At 34.3% G+C, this 16714-nt stretch overlaps 1 protein-coding gene across 1 annotated transcript in view; it reads left to right on the forward strand.

The window, feature by feature from the left end:
• The first annotated feature begins 1617 nt into the window (after positions 1 to 1617).
• Positions 1618 to 16714, forward strand: part of LOC121428405 (golgin subfamily A member 2-like) — a 28457-nt gene continuing 13360 nt past the window's right edge. The window contains exons 1-15 of the mRNA XM_041625004.1: positions 1618 to 1710; positions 4915 to 5136; positions 6195 to 6235; positions 6616 to 6682; positions 7576 to 7632; positions 8400 to 8480; positions 9275 to 9313; positions 9845 to 10108; positions 10667 to 10725; positions 11381 to 11441; positions 13141 to 13314; positions 14365 to 14472; positions 14991 to 15078; positions 15458 to 15582; positions 16309 to 16527. Coding sequence (XP_041480938.1) covers positions 1663 to 1710; positions 4915 to 5136; positions 6195 to 6235; positions 6616 to 6682; positions 7576 to 7632; positions 8400 to 8480; positions 9275 to 9313; positions 9845 to 10108; positions 10667 to 10725; positions 11381 to 11441; positions 13141 to 13314; positions 14365 to 14472; positions 14991 to 15078; positions 15458 to 15582; positions 16309 to 16527 — 1653 coding nt within the window. The 5' untranslated portion in view covers positions 1618 to 1662. The remainder of the gene's footprint in view (positions 1711 to 4914; positions 5137 to 6194; positions 6236 to 6615; positions 6683 to 7575; positions 7633 to 8399; positions 8481 to 9274; positions 9314 to 9844; positions 10109 to 10666; positions 10726 to 11380; positions 11442 to 13140; positions 13315 to 14364; positions 14473 to 14990; positions 15079 to 15457; positions 15583 to 16308; positions 16528 to 16714) is intronic.

Raw genomic sequence — 16714 nt, forward strand, 5'->3', positions numbered from 1 at the left:
ATCTTAAGCTTGGAGCTTTAAAAGTGATGGAGGCCTCGAAGGGAAAGGGGATAGAAAACCAGACTGCATAGTGCAAATTTGACGGGCAAAAAAAAAAGAAAAAAAGTTATCAACCAAAAAGTAAGGTCATTCGTCTGAAATACATGTCAAGTTATTTCAATTTTGAATGATGTATTCGGCTTTCCATCATAAAAGACCCAAAATAGTAGGGGGACATTATATTGTGTCCCCCTACTATTTGGGGTAGGGGGACGCGTCCCCCTGCCCCCTGTGATTTCCGCCCATATAATCACCGCCGCCGCGCCCTTAGTCTGCAGTGCATAAACCCTTCACTCAAGTTAAGGGTCTGAATGCGCAGCCTACTCATGCCTTGTGTACTGAATGTGCTAGTCTTTGCGTGGAGACACACTGATCAAAGTTTCAATCAGGGTCTGTGCCTGCAGACTTACCGCGCGCCCTTAAGTACATGTATTTTTGTTCGGTGATCCATAAATCAGTGGTAATGGTAAGCTTTCGAAACGAATTCAAATTAAGCTTCAATGGTTCTTGTCACAAGACCTCGTTTTTACCAATAGCTACAAAACTCCTTGAACATGTTGAAAATATAATCCTGCAACAGGTATCAGAAATTATTATTAGTGTAATTCCTGGTTACTATAGGAGAAATTCAAAGGTCATAACAGATATGCAATAATTTGAATTAGATAATGAATTATAATTTGTTCCTATTAGTTAAAAAAAATGTTTTGTCAATTTTAACAACATGATTATCGGATAGTACAATATGGTATGAAGTGAATGATATCATAGGCCAAGTTGATGTATGAAATTAGCTAGGATATAGGCTATATTTAGTAAACTTTTCCCAAAAATGTATTTACTTTAAGGATCGCTGGCATTTTGAATCGCATTATAACGAAGGTGACACTGACAGGTGCGATCTTTTTGTTTACCAGGGGCGAGTGTAATTTTTAAAGGTTGTGCTGATGGCTGGGCTTGCTGTGGTTTTTAAAAAAAATAAAGAACTGAGATAAAGAAAGAAAGAAAGAAAAAAGAGAGTTTCACTCCAAATTGCAGGTGATTTTGTGAAATTTATATATTTAGCATACCAACACGATTTCCAGGGGGTGATGCATACGACAGCACCCATATTTTTTTTTTTGGGGGGGGGTGGTTCTAGGTCAAGATCGCATATCGCAGCATCCCCGCTTCCCAAATCCCAGGGCCATGTCCTCCTCCCAAATGCAGAAATTTATCACTTTATTTCCTTATCTTCTCCAATTCTTTCTTTAGCCTTTTATTTTTTATAAATCAGTGAAGAGAATGAATACACATTATTAGGCATCACAATAATGCGAACTAGACAAATTACTCAGTTGAACTCGAAAAATTGGTTAAATGTTTCAATCCATCCTGAAATCCATGATTCACATTCACAGCCCGATTCACAGTCATGTTTGGATCATCACAATTCAGATCAGTGCAGTGGTTTTGGATGCGTTGGATCTTGCTTACGTGTCTGCGAAAGGCCGCCTAAAGTGATGAAAAATAGTTAATTTGTGCTAATGTATGGGTCAAGCTACGCACATCTTTTGAGTCAAATCCTGTGTCCAATGACCTTTTTTCATTCACTTACACACTCAATCCTTCAGCACTGCAGATATGGCGGATATTTCCCGAGAAGAAAAGCTCGCAGCTGCGAGGAAAAAGGTAGTTTATGTGCTTTTTCTACAATATATCATATCTTTCATGTATTATTTAACGTGTGTATATATTGACAGAAAACGAGTAGACTATTGCTTGCATCTTAATTTTTGAATTTTATGTATATTTTCTGCTTTAATTTGCGGATGTTTTATTGATTTGTGGAAAGTTGTGAGTGGTCCCACTCCTTCGTGTCAGTGTGCTGTTTTCTATTTTTAATTTGGACAGCATATTGTAACTGAACGTGTGACCGGAAATGTAAACATCCTCTCCAGTGTCAGCTGAAAGCGTTGATGACGCTTGGTTTATAGATTTCCATGACAAATATGAATTTTCTGTGACCAAGAACAACATAAATTCTGCCAAAATCTAGGCTACATGTTGTTTCATGGTCTTTTTTGGACTTTGCCTTGGAAATTGGAGAGTAAAAAAAACCCTAAAATTTTTTGTCTTAGCCTGGCCTCACTCATTCAATGAACAACGGTTATGATATAACCTTGTTCTCAGTTACATCTCCATGTGCGGCAAAATAAGAGTGGCAATGTTTGGCTTATTTTCTCTTTTTTTTAGGGGACAAATGCTTGATTTTCTTACACTGTCAGTTTTCATTACAGCTATTCATCATAACTTGGCTCTTATGACATGTAAATTTAATTTTATAAATTATTTTTTTCTTAATTGAAAATAGAGATTGAAAATGAAAATTTTATTGCCATATTACTTTCCACCAATAGAGGGCATACAAAAAATATGCCCAAAATTCAAGTTTTTGAGCGCTCTGGTGAATACAAATATCATTCCCAAGTTACTAATGAAAAATAAATTGCAACTGAATGGAAATTAGTAATTTTGGTCACAAAAGTGATATTTTAATACAGCATTGGCATACCAAAGTCCTACCATTTAGAATCCAATGTCATGTGATTACATTGTCGTGTATGTGTGATGCTTCGTTAATCTAACATTAAGAGTTTACAGTTAATATCCATGCTCGATTGAATACGACTCTATACGAGTCATATGATTACTCCCTGCCTGTGCTGTAATAAATAAAAATTGAGATGATACTGCCTGACCTGACCCTTTTTCCTAATTGCAATCTGAGCACACATTTCCCTGACTCTGGAAAAACAAACTACTAAAATTCCACTTTCCTGGCCGCTGAGTGTGTGTGTATTTGAGTTTTGTCAGACGTGTATTAATCAGAATGATTATTTACGTCTAGGACCGACCTTTAGCGTCACCATCCGAAAGACGTGACCTGGGATCGAACCTCTGCATCAATTTGTAACTTCCCCACAGCTTGGATTTCAGGCACACGCCAAAACGCCCAGTTGATATTCCCTCCTGAACTTTTATTTGGATTATCCGATCCGGTCTACTTTAATTGGTCTTTTTAATAATGATTAAATGTCTCTGGTTGAATAACTATGCTTATATTTTTTAAATTTTATTTGAATGGATATGAATTCTCTTCACAATATATTCATCTACTATATAAGCTGTTATTTTCTCATAGATCTACATATTGTTTTGCGAATACGGGTGTGGACGTTTTTGTGGGTTGTTGAATTCGCGATTGGAAGATATACCAAACACAGCCTTTCAGAGAAGCAAAAGTACAAAATATGCTCCTCAAAGCCCCCATGCTGACGTGTCTTTTGTACTTAAATATGTCCCGGTAAAGAACAGTTACAAGTGTTAAAAAGTGGCTTAATTTTCACTTCTTTGTACCTTGGATCTGAAAATTTGTCATGTCACAGTTTGATCTGTGCAAGCAATCTGTGGAAGTTGAGTTTTATTAGATTCATTTTTCTTAAAAGTTGGTTTACTTTTAGTGCAAAAATGTTGAATTTTGTGAACAAAATCTTACACCTCTAAAACCTCTGGTGAGTCTGGTCATATGACCTATGAATATAAATGAGTATGCAATAGCAGTCAATGAACATGTGTATAGAGTCAATCAGATGACAATGAACCAAAATCAAATTTATTCATCGAAAATACATTGTAATATTACAGTAAGTGAATAAATCTTGATAAATATATGTTATGAAATGATTTAGGTTCTGATTTTGTTTGAGAAATAAAAAGTGAAATTTTAGCATACTTTTTGAATTACTAATTGTACTTTCTCAAACTTATAGGACAGGTGCATATCTCAACTATTTCACCACACAGGATGTTTGCATTAGCAATGCTTTGCTGTTGGGGACATTGGCACTGATTTTGAAGTGTGTCAATATTTTTGCATGTTGTTAAATTTGCGGCCAATCAGCGTTTCGCGAAATCCGCAAAAATAACAGCTTATACAGTATTCTATGTTTTTAATCATATCAATTATCTTTTTTTTTAAATGAATGTATTCTCTTAAATATCTTTGTCTTTTTTCATCTATTCAATATTGTCTTTTAAGTTTATATGTCGTTTTAACATTATATTCATCTACATGTACATGTATGTCTTTTTCCTTATGTTTATATTTTTAGTTTTTTTTCATTGATTTAGTCAGCTCTTCAAATTAAATATGATGTTCCTCTATTTCATTATTCATCTTTTGAGTATGTTTAGCTTTGTATTTTATTCTTCTTTTCATTGTTATACCCATCTTGTACCATATGTTCATTTGTCTCCTTATATATAAAATAATATTGAAGTGATTGATAAAATTCAAAAATCATATCGAAAAGGTAATAGATCTAGGCCAAGCATTAAAGAGATGCATGTATGTAAATAATATGTTTAAAAGAAAAGCATGGAAAAGAGCAGCATAATGTATATTGTCGAATCTGAACAATAATAAAGACGTTTAAAAAGGTTTTATACATGATGCTTGTTACTAACAAGAGAAAGATAATCCAGGATGCTGCCAACGGATCTTCCAACTCGTACACCATCAAGAAGAAGGATGAACTGGGGAGCGAAAGGACTTGGACATTTTATCCGACAAGTCCCATTTTATCCAACAGATACTATAGTAACAGTGCCCCTCAGCCAATCAGAATCAAGGAAAGATGTCAGATCTGACATCTTGTCGGACAAAAATGTTGATGAAACGGTCCCCTTGAGTGTGTTGCAAGGTTTAACCATTAAGAAGGAACTTTATCATTGCTGTAGACTGGTTCAGATTCAAGAGATGCACATTACATCTTATCTCTATGTCAATTGAATAAATCAGTCATGAAATTATGTAATTCTTTCTTCTTACAGCTCCAAAAATTCCAACAGAAGCGCACCCCATCCAACACACCAAGTGGGGGTCCGTCTTCAAAAAGCGCAAAAACAAAAACTGGGAAGGTCAAGGCTGGCAGTAGACCAGAGAGTCCTTTACCACGTCAAGTCCAAACTGAACCAGCCAATCAAAGGTTAACTGACCACCAGGCCAAGCAAGATGAGGTGGCAGCTAGTGCAAGTTTTATCTCACAAACACCGGTATGTTGCTCTTTATTATTCTGAATACACATAAGTGAGGCTAAATGTCGAATGGGCTCTTGTAAAAATTTGAAGTTAGTGCATATTTGTAAGATTGAAATGAATATTGGTAGGCATATATATTTTTTACCTTTTACTACATCATGTACCTTATTGATAACTTTTTTTTAGCTCATCCGGCCTGAAGGCCAGATGCGCTTAAGCCGTGGAGTGGCGTCCGTCGTCTGTCCACAATTTCATAATGCGTCCTCTTTGTCATTTCAATTCTGTTTGCTTTATATGATAGCACTAGGTGAGGGATTCAAAGCTTCTACGTGGAATTTAGAAACTCATTACATATGCTGATTTATACACATTTTTAAAAATTCACAAAAAAATCCTTCTCCTTTATCTGTTTTTTTTTCCTTCTGGTAGAGCTTCATGAGGTACACCAAACTTCTACATAGAATTTTGAAATCTTAAGCTGATTTATGTGAATTAATTTATGCGTGTTTTGAAAGTTCACATAAAGAGCTTCTTCTTCTTTATTTTTGACAGATTTTGTTTTTTTCTTCCATTTTGTAGAACTTCATGAGGTTCCTATTCACCTCTACAAAGAATTTTGAAATTTTGGGTATGAAATTATTTAAATGCTGATTTATGCAAAATTTATTCATTAATCACAGAAAATGCCTCTTCTAAATATTTGTTGACCAATTTTGATTTTTTTTCTTCCATCTGGTAGAACTTCATGAGGTTCACTTAACTTGTACACAGAATTTTGAAATTTTGACTAGAAAATTATTTATGCTAATTTATGCAAACTTTATAACTTTTGCTGCATTATTTTTTTAACACTAATCAGGACTTCTTACAAAAGTAAGTATTCATGAAAAGTATAATCATATGTTTGAACATTATGAATCTGCCAAAGAAGGGGGGATATGGGATATAAATATATATTTTTTCACAACTTGTCATGACTTTGAGGTGAATGTACAGATATTCAGATATTACCAATACTTACATGTTCATCCCAACTATGATTAATTTAATGGTGATTTTTATTTTCCTTATAGCATGAGAAAGATGCAAACTCAAATGGGCTTCCACCATCGAGGTAAGTTAATGTGTGTTTTATGCAAGATTTTTACATTTATGTACAATCCATAGTCCATACTACACTTTAAGCATTGTGTGCTTTTTAGTGTCAGATTATGTTTTAGATATTCATTTTAATTTGTCAACTATTAATTAACGGTAAATGAAAAAATAAACTGATACTGTTTGTAAGTTTTAAACATGGATGGTGTTTACTGGAGCAAAGTTGATAGAGTGATATAGCAAATTGCAAATCCATCTTAAAAAATGTTTCATATTGTCCTTACAATAGCTTTATGGTTATGTATATTCATATAATGTAGTAATAAACTAGAAAAGTCATTAACACTTTTGAGAGAAAGTTAAAAATACAAATCCATTTTTTTAAAACTTTGACAGTAAGCCATTGTCATCAACGGAAAGTCTGAGACAGATGTCCCGTCAGCTAAACGGTCTCATGGCAGATGTAAGTTGTCGTCTTTTTAAAATCAAATCTAACAACTGCAAAGATTTGATTTAACAAACTCCTTATTTCCCACTGTCGAGTGTTATTGGATTGTGCAATATTTTCTCAGTGGCTTTTCTGAGTGGGCTTGCATGCTTCAGGGCAAGCAATATTTTACTTCTTTTCTGTCATTGTTTAAATCTTATTCAATTATAAAGTGTTCTTATGTTTTTGTACACTGTTCAATTTTCCTTTTGTATGGCTGAATAAATAATTATGATAATGATAATCATAAAAAATTGTAATTGTTCGTATTGGTTCGAATTATCTTTTGATTATATCCATGTCGTTATGGATAAAAGTTGTATGGTTCAGTGTTAATGCCATGCTCAAATTATTTAAGTTTGTTTTTTGAAATTTTGATAAAGTCGTTAAAAAGGAATATTTGATATTTTTACTCTACCGTATTGGCATAGAGGTAGGCAATGGAAAGAATCCCACCTTCTATCCAACTTTCTACAAGTATTTATGTATAATACAGTTACGATACAGTATTGTGCTTTATTAAAAAAAGCTATATTATCAGGGCCTGGTAACATTAAAAAAACCTTCAATTGTGGTACAAAAATTGCAATAACAAACAAAAACTGCAATCAATTGTGTCATTAAAAGTAATTGATAGTGTATTTATGGTAAGCCATTAAAAAAAATTTATAAAAATCATACCCCTAGTTGTATTTGAAAAGAATATAAAAAAGGTTTATTCTCTTATAGCATCTTGTTCACAATTTCACAGGTAACAAACATTTTACTAGCATATTCCTAAAATAAGTGAATAATGATAATAATTATGAATTTTGATAATTGAGTTTGATGGCCTATTGATACATTTATTTTTTCATTTTCGAATTTAGACATCACTTGTTAATGGTGAAATTGGATCAGGAACAAACGGAATGTCTGATTTAGAGGTGAGAATAATAATTCATTCAGACCAGGGGCCCGTTGCAGAAAGAGTTGCATTTAAATGAAGTCAAAAAATCAATCGCAAGTCCCAAATGCGCACTGTTGATTTGTTGAAAATCAAGTTGCGCATGATTTTTAAAGTTGTGATCCATTGCAACTCTTTCTGTCCTTATATTACCCGGTATCATTCTGTGATATGTTGTACCATCTTTCTTTTCAGTCTTTTCAAAAATTTATTTTGTGATAAACTGTATTTTTGTTTCTGTATTGATTTCTATATTGCTCACACAAATTATCCTCATAATTGATCCAGTAAGTGTTATTCTTTGTTATCATTTTTGATTCATTGACAGACTTCCCTTATCTATTGTTTGTAATAAGCAATTATTAATCCCGAACTCAGCCATATGCCCTATATGTTGTTGATAATATATCTTATGTTGGGCATATGCAGTTTGGATAGACATTATATTCCTCACATCATTACATGTACATAATTTGATAGGCTGCATATTTACAATATAATACAGATTTGTGTTTATGAAACAATGTCATAACAATAACATAACAAAGTCAGATACAGCAACTGCACATACTTTGAATCTCTCTTCCACCTACTTTTTTCCCCTCCCTTCCCTTTACTCCTTCCCATCCCTCTTTCTCTTCACTCCATCCCTCCCCTCCCCTCCATTCTTTCCTTTTCTCCCTTTTTCAATCCTTTCCCCTTTCTCACTACTTCTGTCTCTCTTTTCCTCTCTGTTATCTGGCATAGATTCGCAACCAGGAACTGGCAGCAGAGGTGGATCACCAAACCCAGGCCAATAAGAGGCTATTACTAGAGGCAGAACAATTGGTGAAGACTAGCTTATATTCCTTATTTAATTCAGCCTTTTCTTTAAATACCCTGGTGGGTGTGTCATAAAGCTGTTCGTAGAGTTACGCACGGCTGGAACATGTCCTGAGGTCATAAATCAATTATATAGGGAGATAACATAACACAAGAAAGGATTGCAAGTCGAGCGTAAAGTCATTCGTTTCTTACAAACAGATTTATGAAACACCCACCGGATCATATGATAATATTTGATTGTCATGTCTTGGATACATTTCAAACTGAAAAGATTGACTATTGAAAAAAAAAGGTGTACGACAAGCACGGGGCACCTGCGCCGAGTGCTTATTCATCGCACTGTGAATACCCATCATGCAAGCTATGCCATTAACATAGCAAATTTAAGCCTGTGCATCATTTGTTTTATAAGATAGAACAATGTCATGAATTCATAGTGAAAAGTTTGTTGAAATCATTCGTATCTTACGAACAGATTTATTAAACAACCACCGGATCATGTGATAATATTTTATTGCCATGTCTTGGATACATTTCAAACTGAAAAGATTGACTTTTGAAAAAAACTTATTACATATTTCTACATTCTTCAATTATTTGAGTTATTCATATTGCTTTCCACATAATTCTAAAAAGTTCTTTTTACTTGCTTGTTCGACCCTGTTTTGCCGACATGTACGTTTTGTAAAAATACATCTATTTTAGTCATGCTTCATGAATCAAGTTGCCTAAACTTTACCCGATGAATAGTTTTCTGGTGATAAATTGTATTTGTAAATGTTACTTTTGATTTATAGAAACAACAGTGCATAAGGTTACAGGACACTATTGAAAAGGTAAACCATCTATTTTATTTTTTCTTGTATTTTCAAGTGCACAAGTATAGTTTGTTTCCTCCCCATTTGTTCATGTTGATGTTTTATAAGTCACAACAGGCGTTTATATGGGAGAAATGCTTATCTGCCAAGTATCTGTCAGAATATTTCTAGTTTATCTAGCTTTAGTCTTCGTATCCAATTCATTTTATGGTTTTTATCAGTACTTTATTGTGAAATTTCTTAAATGTAAGATTTTAGACCATGTCATCTATGATTATTAATGTTGGTACTACATTTATTTTACATCTGATATACCATGTGTATTGTATCATACTTTTGGTTATCTCATTGATGCATAAATTGAAATAAATTGATCAAAATACTGTGCGCACTTACCAAGCCAACCTTTGAAGAAAAGTATTAACCTCAATTTGTTAGGGCACAGCATGGAAAATGGATTTGCATGATATTGTTCAGCTTACAGAATAAAAATAGTTCCTTTCAAAATCAAATTCTCTGAGTTGAATGTGTTTTTTTTTTTTTTTGAAGGAGAGGAATGACTTCGCTCACCAAGCACACAAAGAACAGAGCGCCCTCAAGGAGCAGCTCCAAGTTCACATTCAGACGATCGGTATTCTGGTCTCGGAGAAGACCGATCTTCAGAGCGCACTGGGCCAGATTCAGACAGGTTTCAAACAAAAATCTGATGAGGTTGAGAATCTAGCAAGTCGTCTTCAAGTTTCCAGACAACGTGTAGCTGAACTAGAGAGAGGACTGGCTAGTGCTACAAACTCATCTTCTCAATATCAAAAGGTATGTACCATCTACCGGTATTCAAAGGCGTGTATTAATTTTTTGAACTTAATGTTTGAAAAGATCAATTCAGGATGAAATATTTATGTGGATAGCTTGCTGATAAGAAACAATAAAACCAATACAAATTTTATTTTGAAATACTTGTAAAACTTATAAAAAGGCATTTTGGAATACTATGTGCCCAGAATACACACACAAACGGGCCATTTTTCATGAAGTAAATATAACTGTGAGTGAACGTCTCTTTGCCTCTCACTGTATACATGTTACTATACTATTCAAGTAATGAAGAAAATGGGGGGAGTGAAAACGTGGTAAAATACAAAGGGAAAATATCAGAATATCAAAGAGAGTAGTCTGAATCATATAACTCTATATTACTCCTGTAATTCATCGTGGGGAAAAAATATGATGTCACTTTTAGATCATCATCCCATTTCAATATACATGTACCGTGACATCTTCCCAGATAATAAGAGTTGATTGTTTTCTTCATACCTTGATTCATCATCAGATATTAACTACACATTTACAAATATCCCTTTTTTCTTTCAGACAAGCAAAGAATTAGACAAGGAGAGAGATTCACTGAAATTAGATGTATATAAATTGAGGTAGGTTGTGATTATGATATAATTATGATGATAAAATATTATATAAATGATGCACAGGTATGAGTATGTAAGTGGTAAAGCAGCACACTCTGAAGAATTTTCAGTGTATGACAAGCACCTGCATGGAGTGCTTATGCATCGCACTGTGAATACCCAACATGCCAGCTAAGCCTGTGCTTCATTTGTTTTATTAGATGGAACAACAGCATGAATTCATTGTGGAAATTTTGTTCATATCCCTCAAAATTTTTCTAGGACTGCACAGATGGTTTGATCACATCTTCCTGATCTCCTGACATCACAAGAGTATTTACTCTTTAGTAAGCGCATGAAAATCCTTGCCATAGCTTGTTCTGGTAAAGAACGCAGATTTCTGATGGCGTCTCAGTTTTTACATGCTAAAAGTAAATGATTCACCTAAAATTATAAAAGCTGTAAGTTAGTGAGTCTATAATTTGTTACTGATTTGGGGACTCCGGCTCTGTTTCATTGAATTTGTCATGAATAATAAATACTAGAAGTTCACTAACTAATCAAATTGCCCTATTTCAGGAGCTTATGAATATAAATCCTACCTTGCCACTGATATTACATAATATGAAAATGTTCCCTTTAGTAAGTAAGAAATGTTTATGTACAATTTTTTCTGTCGCAGGAAAGGAAATGATGAGTTAAGTCAGCAAAACTCAGAATTGTCAAGCCAGCTACGAGCAAAGGTAAGTGTGTTTTCAAAAATGGGTGTTTTGATGGGGAAATTTTGTTTGTGGTAAGTCATCAAAATTTGAATTCTAACAGTAGCCATATTGATATTGCAACCAGTTATAAGCCTATTAGTACTAGCCAACTATAAAAATGTGACTATTTGAAAAAAATTATAGTGTAGGTATGATAAATTGGTGACAAAGATGTGGTAAAGATGTATGGGTAAAACACTCAGAGATAGTGATGATTTCTATGTTCTTGATCAGAGTAAATATAGTTATGCCAGTGATTTTATTATGATTATCGTTTTTCAGATATTACTTTTGTATAATATTTGTCATTATTGTTATACTAATAATTATCTTTTTGTTGTCATAATCATCCTAATCATCAACGACACCATTCTTGTTTTTGTCTCACCTGCGAAGCAAAGTGAGACTATAGGCGCCGCTTTTCCGACGGCGGCGGCGGCGTCAACATCAAATCTTAACCTGAGGTTAAGTTTTTTAAATGATGTCATAACTTAGAAAGTATATGGACCTAGTTCATAAAACTTGGCCATAAGGTTAATCAAGTATTACTGAACATCCTATTTGAGTTTCATGTCACATGACCAAGGTCAAAGGTCATTTAGGGTCAATGAACTTAGACCATGTTGGAGGAATCAACATCGAAATCTTAACCTGAGGTTAAGTTTTTGAAATGTCATCATAACTTAGAAAATATATGGACCTAGTTCATGAAACTTGGACATAAGGTTAATCAAGTATCACTGAACATCCTGCATGAGTTTCACGTCACATGACCAAGGTCAAAGGTCATTTAGGGTCAATGAACTTTGGCCGAATTGGGGATATCTGTTGAATTCCCATCATAACTTTGAAAGTTTATGGATCTGATTAATGAAACTTGGACATAATAGTAATCAAGCATCACTGAACATTTTGTGCAAGTTTCAGGTCTCATGATTAAGGTCAAAGGTCATTTAGGGTCAATGAACTTTGGCCGAATCGGGGGTATCTGTTGAATTACCATCATAACTTTGAAAGTTTATTGGTCTAGTTCATTGAACTTGGACATTAGAGTAATCAAGTATCACTGAACATCCTGTGCTCATTTCAGGTCACATGACCAAGGTCAAAGGTCAATGAACTTTGGCCGAATTGGGTGTATCTGTTGAATTACCATCATAACTTTGAATGTTTATGGATCTGATTCATGAAACTTGTACATAAGAGTAATCAAGTATCACTGAACATCCTGTGCGAGTTTCAGGTCACATGATCAAGGTCAAAGGTCATGTAAGGTCAATGAACTTTGGCCATGTTGGGGTTTTTTGTTGAATAACCATCATATCTCTGTAAGTTTATTGGTCTAGTTCATAAAAAGTGGTCTAGTTCATTAAACTTGGACATAAGAGTAACCATGTATCACTGAACATCTTGTGCGAGTTAGAGTAGTATTCATAGTCAGCACTGCTGCTATATTGAACCGCGTGATGCAGGTGAGACGGCCAGAGGCATTCCACTTGTTATTATTATGGCCTTCATCATTATCATTATGATCATAATGTTTGATATACAGTTTTGGAAACCATAGATAGACCCTTTCCCTACTAAGTTCCCATTCAGTATGATCTAATCATTATTTCCCAAGTTTATGATCTTTATCATTATTAGTAGTAGAATAATTATCATTTTTCTCTTTCATTAGTCCACAGAGAACGAGCAGTTGGGCCAGGTCCTGGGCCAGCTTCAAGAGAGGCTGAACCTTGCCGAGCTTCAGGTCCAGCAGCTGACCACTCAGACCGGTCAGTCTCAGGACACCCAACTTACCATCAGCAGATTGCAGGAAGAAAAAGCAGATGCAGACAGGAAGTTAGCCCAGGTAACCTTTCATTATCATTTGGTGAAGACCCTAGCATAAAGTTGAAGCCTTTGATCTCAACACAATGAGTTGTTTTTAAAGAATTACCTTGAAATTCACCTCGAAAGTCACCAGGCCGAAGGGGGGATCACTTCAGTCATCACTGAGGAAGGCTGCAGAGTGGTAGCAGCCAAAAGTTTTGAAGTAATTCTTCAAAAAAATTCCTTTTGTGTTCAGATTAAAAGCTTCAACTTAATGTTATTTTCAACCAACACAGATGAATTTTCATTATCTTTTGGTGAAGACCACCATCAAAACAGCCATGTGTGTGTGTGTGTGTTTGCTTGTTCGTCTTGTACATCCACATATCTTAAAGGGGAATCCATCCCAAATGTGTTTTTAGAGGAAAAGAAAAATCAGACAAGTTGATACGTGAAAGTTTGAACAATATCAGACAATCAATAAGAAAGTTATGAATTTTAAAAGTTGTAAATATTGGTTATCACTATACCCATAGGCCCGTATTCTGAAGTCGGGTTTAACTTAAACTCAGGTTAAAGCTGTGGTTTAAGTATTGATAGCCAATTGTTACATAAATCACTCACAGTAGAGATATCATATTTCAGCTCATGTGGCTCTGAAATCATTTATAATTGTCTGGGAAGTAAGATTGTCTTCACCATCAGTGAATCAGGAAAGAGCACAGTGAACATAAGAAACATACAATTTAAAACAAATTTTGACACTTTTGGCTTCCCATAATTTTAGCACGGAGTTAGACCATGGTCTAAGTTATATAAACCTCACTTCAGAATACGGGCCATAGAGACTTCGGAAACGTCATAAGCTGATGCTAATGTGTCATCAATTTTTGTAGAGGCATATTGCAGTGATAATTTTATCCTCCAAGTCTTGTTTAAGATGGCTTTTGCCACATTTTAGTTTTCTTTATTTATACTTTGTTGTTGTTTCTGTATCACATTTCTCCAGGGATAGATTACACAAAGAAAGATTATGTAGAATTTCCGCTATCCTATATTCTAAATCCTAGTTTATTGAATTTCTTCCCAGTATGTGCAGTCAGTAGAGCAACTTACGGCAGAACGCCAGAATCTTCACCAGCAATATCAACAACATTCCTTACAGTATCAGGACCACATCCAGCAAATCACCGCTCAGGTAGGTCAAAGGTCAATCAATATACACGTATACATACATTGTTTATCGATATGAAAAAAAATGGATAGAGCTTGTTGTATGTTGCCGCTCACATGACCTTGAACCTAAAGGAAAAGTATTCCATGACACAACAGTGTATTGGGCCATACCAACACATAATAAACAAAATGCGCACTTAAAAGTGCACGCTTGAGTGTTTGGCGTACTCTTAATTGTTTCCTTTCACCACCAAAGTGTGCAGTGTTACTCTATACAGTGTTTGATATGGATGGTATTGTTATGAAGAAAGTTTTTGATCTATGATCAGTGCTCTATCAATGCCTGAATTGACTTTTTTCATTTTTTTTATTTGAAAACTGAATTATTATCATTATTATCCTTATTATCTGATTTATCCTTAAACCTTGAATTTCTTGTATTGATGATGATTATTTATGAATTATGAAATAAATAGGTTATTTTATAGTGAATTTTTTTTTGCCTGTTTTGTTAAGGATGCTTTACATTTTTTTTCGCAGAATGAATCTTTGACGAAGGAGAAGACACATCTTTTATCAAGACAGGAAGAGTTGCAGCATCAGATTAACATTCTGGAAGAAAGTCAAGGTGAGAGAATTTTAGAATCGGTGTAAGAAATTGAATTCTGTATGAAAACATTAACTTACTGTGTTCTGTATTTTTTTCATAAGATTTTCTCCTAAGATGTTTCTGGTTTCTTTGTTTTAAGCACTGCAGTGTATTCTCTCGTGATCATGACGACGATGTAGGAGTATATGATTATAATGATGATGATTACAATAATGATATTTGTAGTGATAGTAACAGTGATGTTGAGAATGGTAATGTTATAATAATAAGAATGATGATAATGATCATGATAATAATAATGGTAAAAACAAAAATGTTGCTACCTCTGACGACTATATCGGCATTAGTAATTGTGACTTGTTCTGATTCTGACAAGATGTAGTATCATTTCTTGCAGCCGAGCAGATGAATGATGATGTGAGTGTGAGCAGTGTTAGCCAGGAAGAAGTCATCAGGCTGGAACAAAGAATAGCTACGTTGACAGAAGAAAAAGAAGTCATGCATTCCCAGTATCAAGCTTTGGTAAGTGAACCCAGGAATGTGTTGTTTACCCAGTTGAATATTGGTATTTTGAGATTATAATTTTAATAGTAATGATAATTACTACAAGTGTTATGATAGTGGTAATAATTATTATAAATTCAATTTTACATGCAACGTTTATATACTAGTTACATGTAATCTGGAAAGTTTACTTCTAATTTTGGAGTACTTTCTCACCTTTCACTGACCTGTTTGGGTTCTTGAATTTCTTTTATTAAATCTATTTGTTACCACTGTAGAGTTGACCTTAATTAAAGTTTGTTGTATATTGGGTTCTCTTTAGTCTGTGTTACTGTTACGGTTGTTGACATCATACTCATCATCATCATCACCATCACCAACGTCATCACTACCAACATCATTATCATCATCACCAATATAATCATTATCATCCATCTTCAATCATCATCATCATCTTCATCATAAACATAATAATCATCATCATCATCGTCATCATCATCTTCTATTTTATCAGCAGCAGCACTTCCATCATCACAATCATCATCATCATCATAAAAATCATCATCATCGTCTCGTCATCTTCTTCTTCATCATCATCATCATTAACATCATCATAATCATTATCTTTATTTATAAGCAGCAACACCATTATCATCATCGTCATTATCACCATCGTCTGCATCATTACCTTCATCATCATATCTACATGTATATTATTGTTTTGCTCCCTCGAATGTTATGCAGGTGACAGACAATGCCAACCTGAGCCGGCTCCACCAGGAGAAAGAGGACGAGGTGGAGGAGTTAGGCAGGGAGCTGAGGAGATTCAAAGAGGAGTCCGTAGACAAGGGCTCCCTCTTGGAAGGAATCCAGAGCGATAAGGCAACCATCAGCAGGGCACTGGCACAAAACAAACAACTCAAAATTCAATTGGAAGAACTACAGACTGCATTTGTTAAGATGGTGAGAATGGAGTATATACCACAAATTGACCTCTCAGAATTAATATGATAAAAGGATATTTTTAACAAAAAATATTTTTTTTTAAAATCAACGAGTTTACAATAATGAATATGTTGATATTGATAGTAATAGTTGATACTTGAAGTATGTATTGTTATTGAATGATAATAATAATAATAATGATAAT

The sequence above is a fragment of the Lytechinus variegatus genome, chromosome 15 (assembly GCF_018143015.1).
Source record: "Lytechinus variegatus isolate NC3 chromosome 15, Lvar_3.0, whole genome shotgun sequence".
Classification (NCBI taxonomy): Eukaryota; Metazoa; Echinodermata; class Echinoidea; order Temnopleuroida; family Toxopneustidae; genus Lytechinus; species Lytechinus variegatus.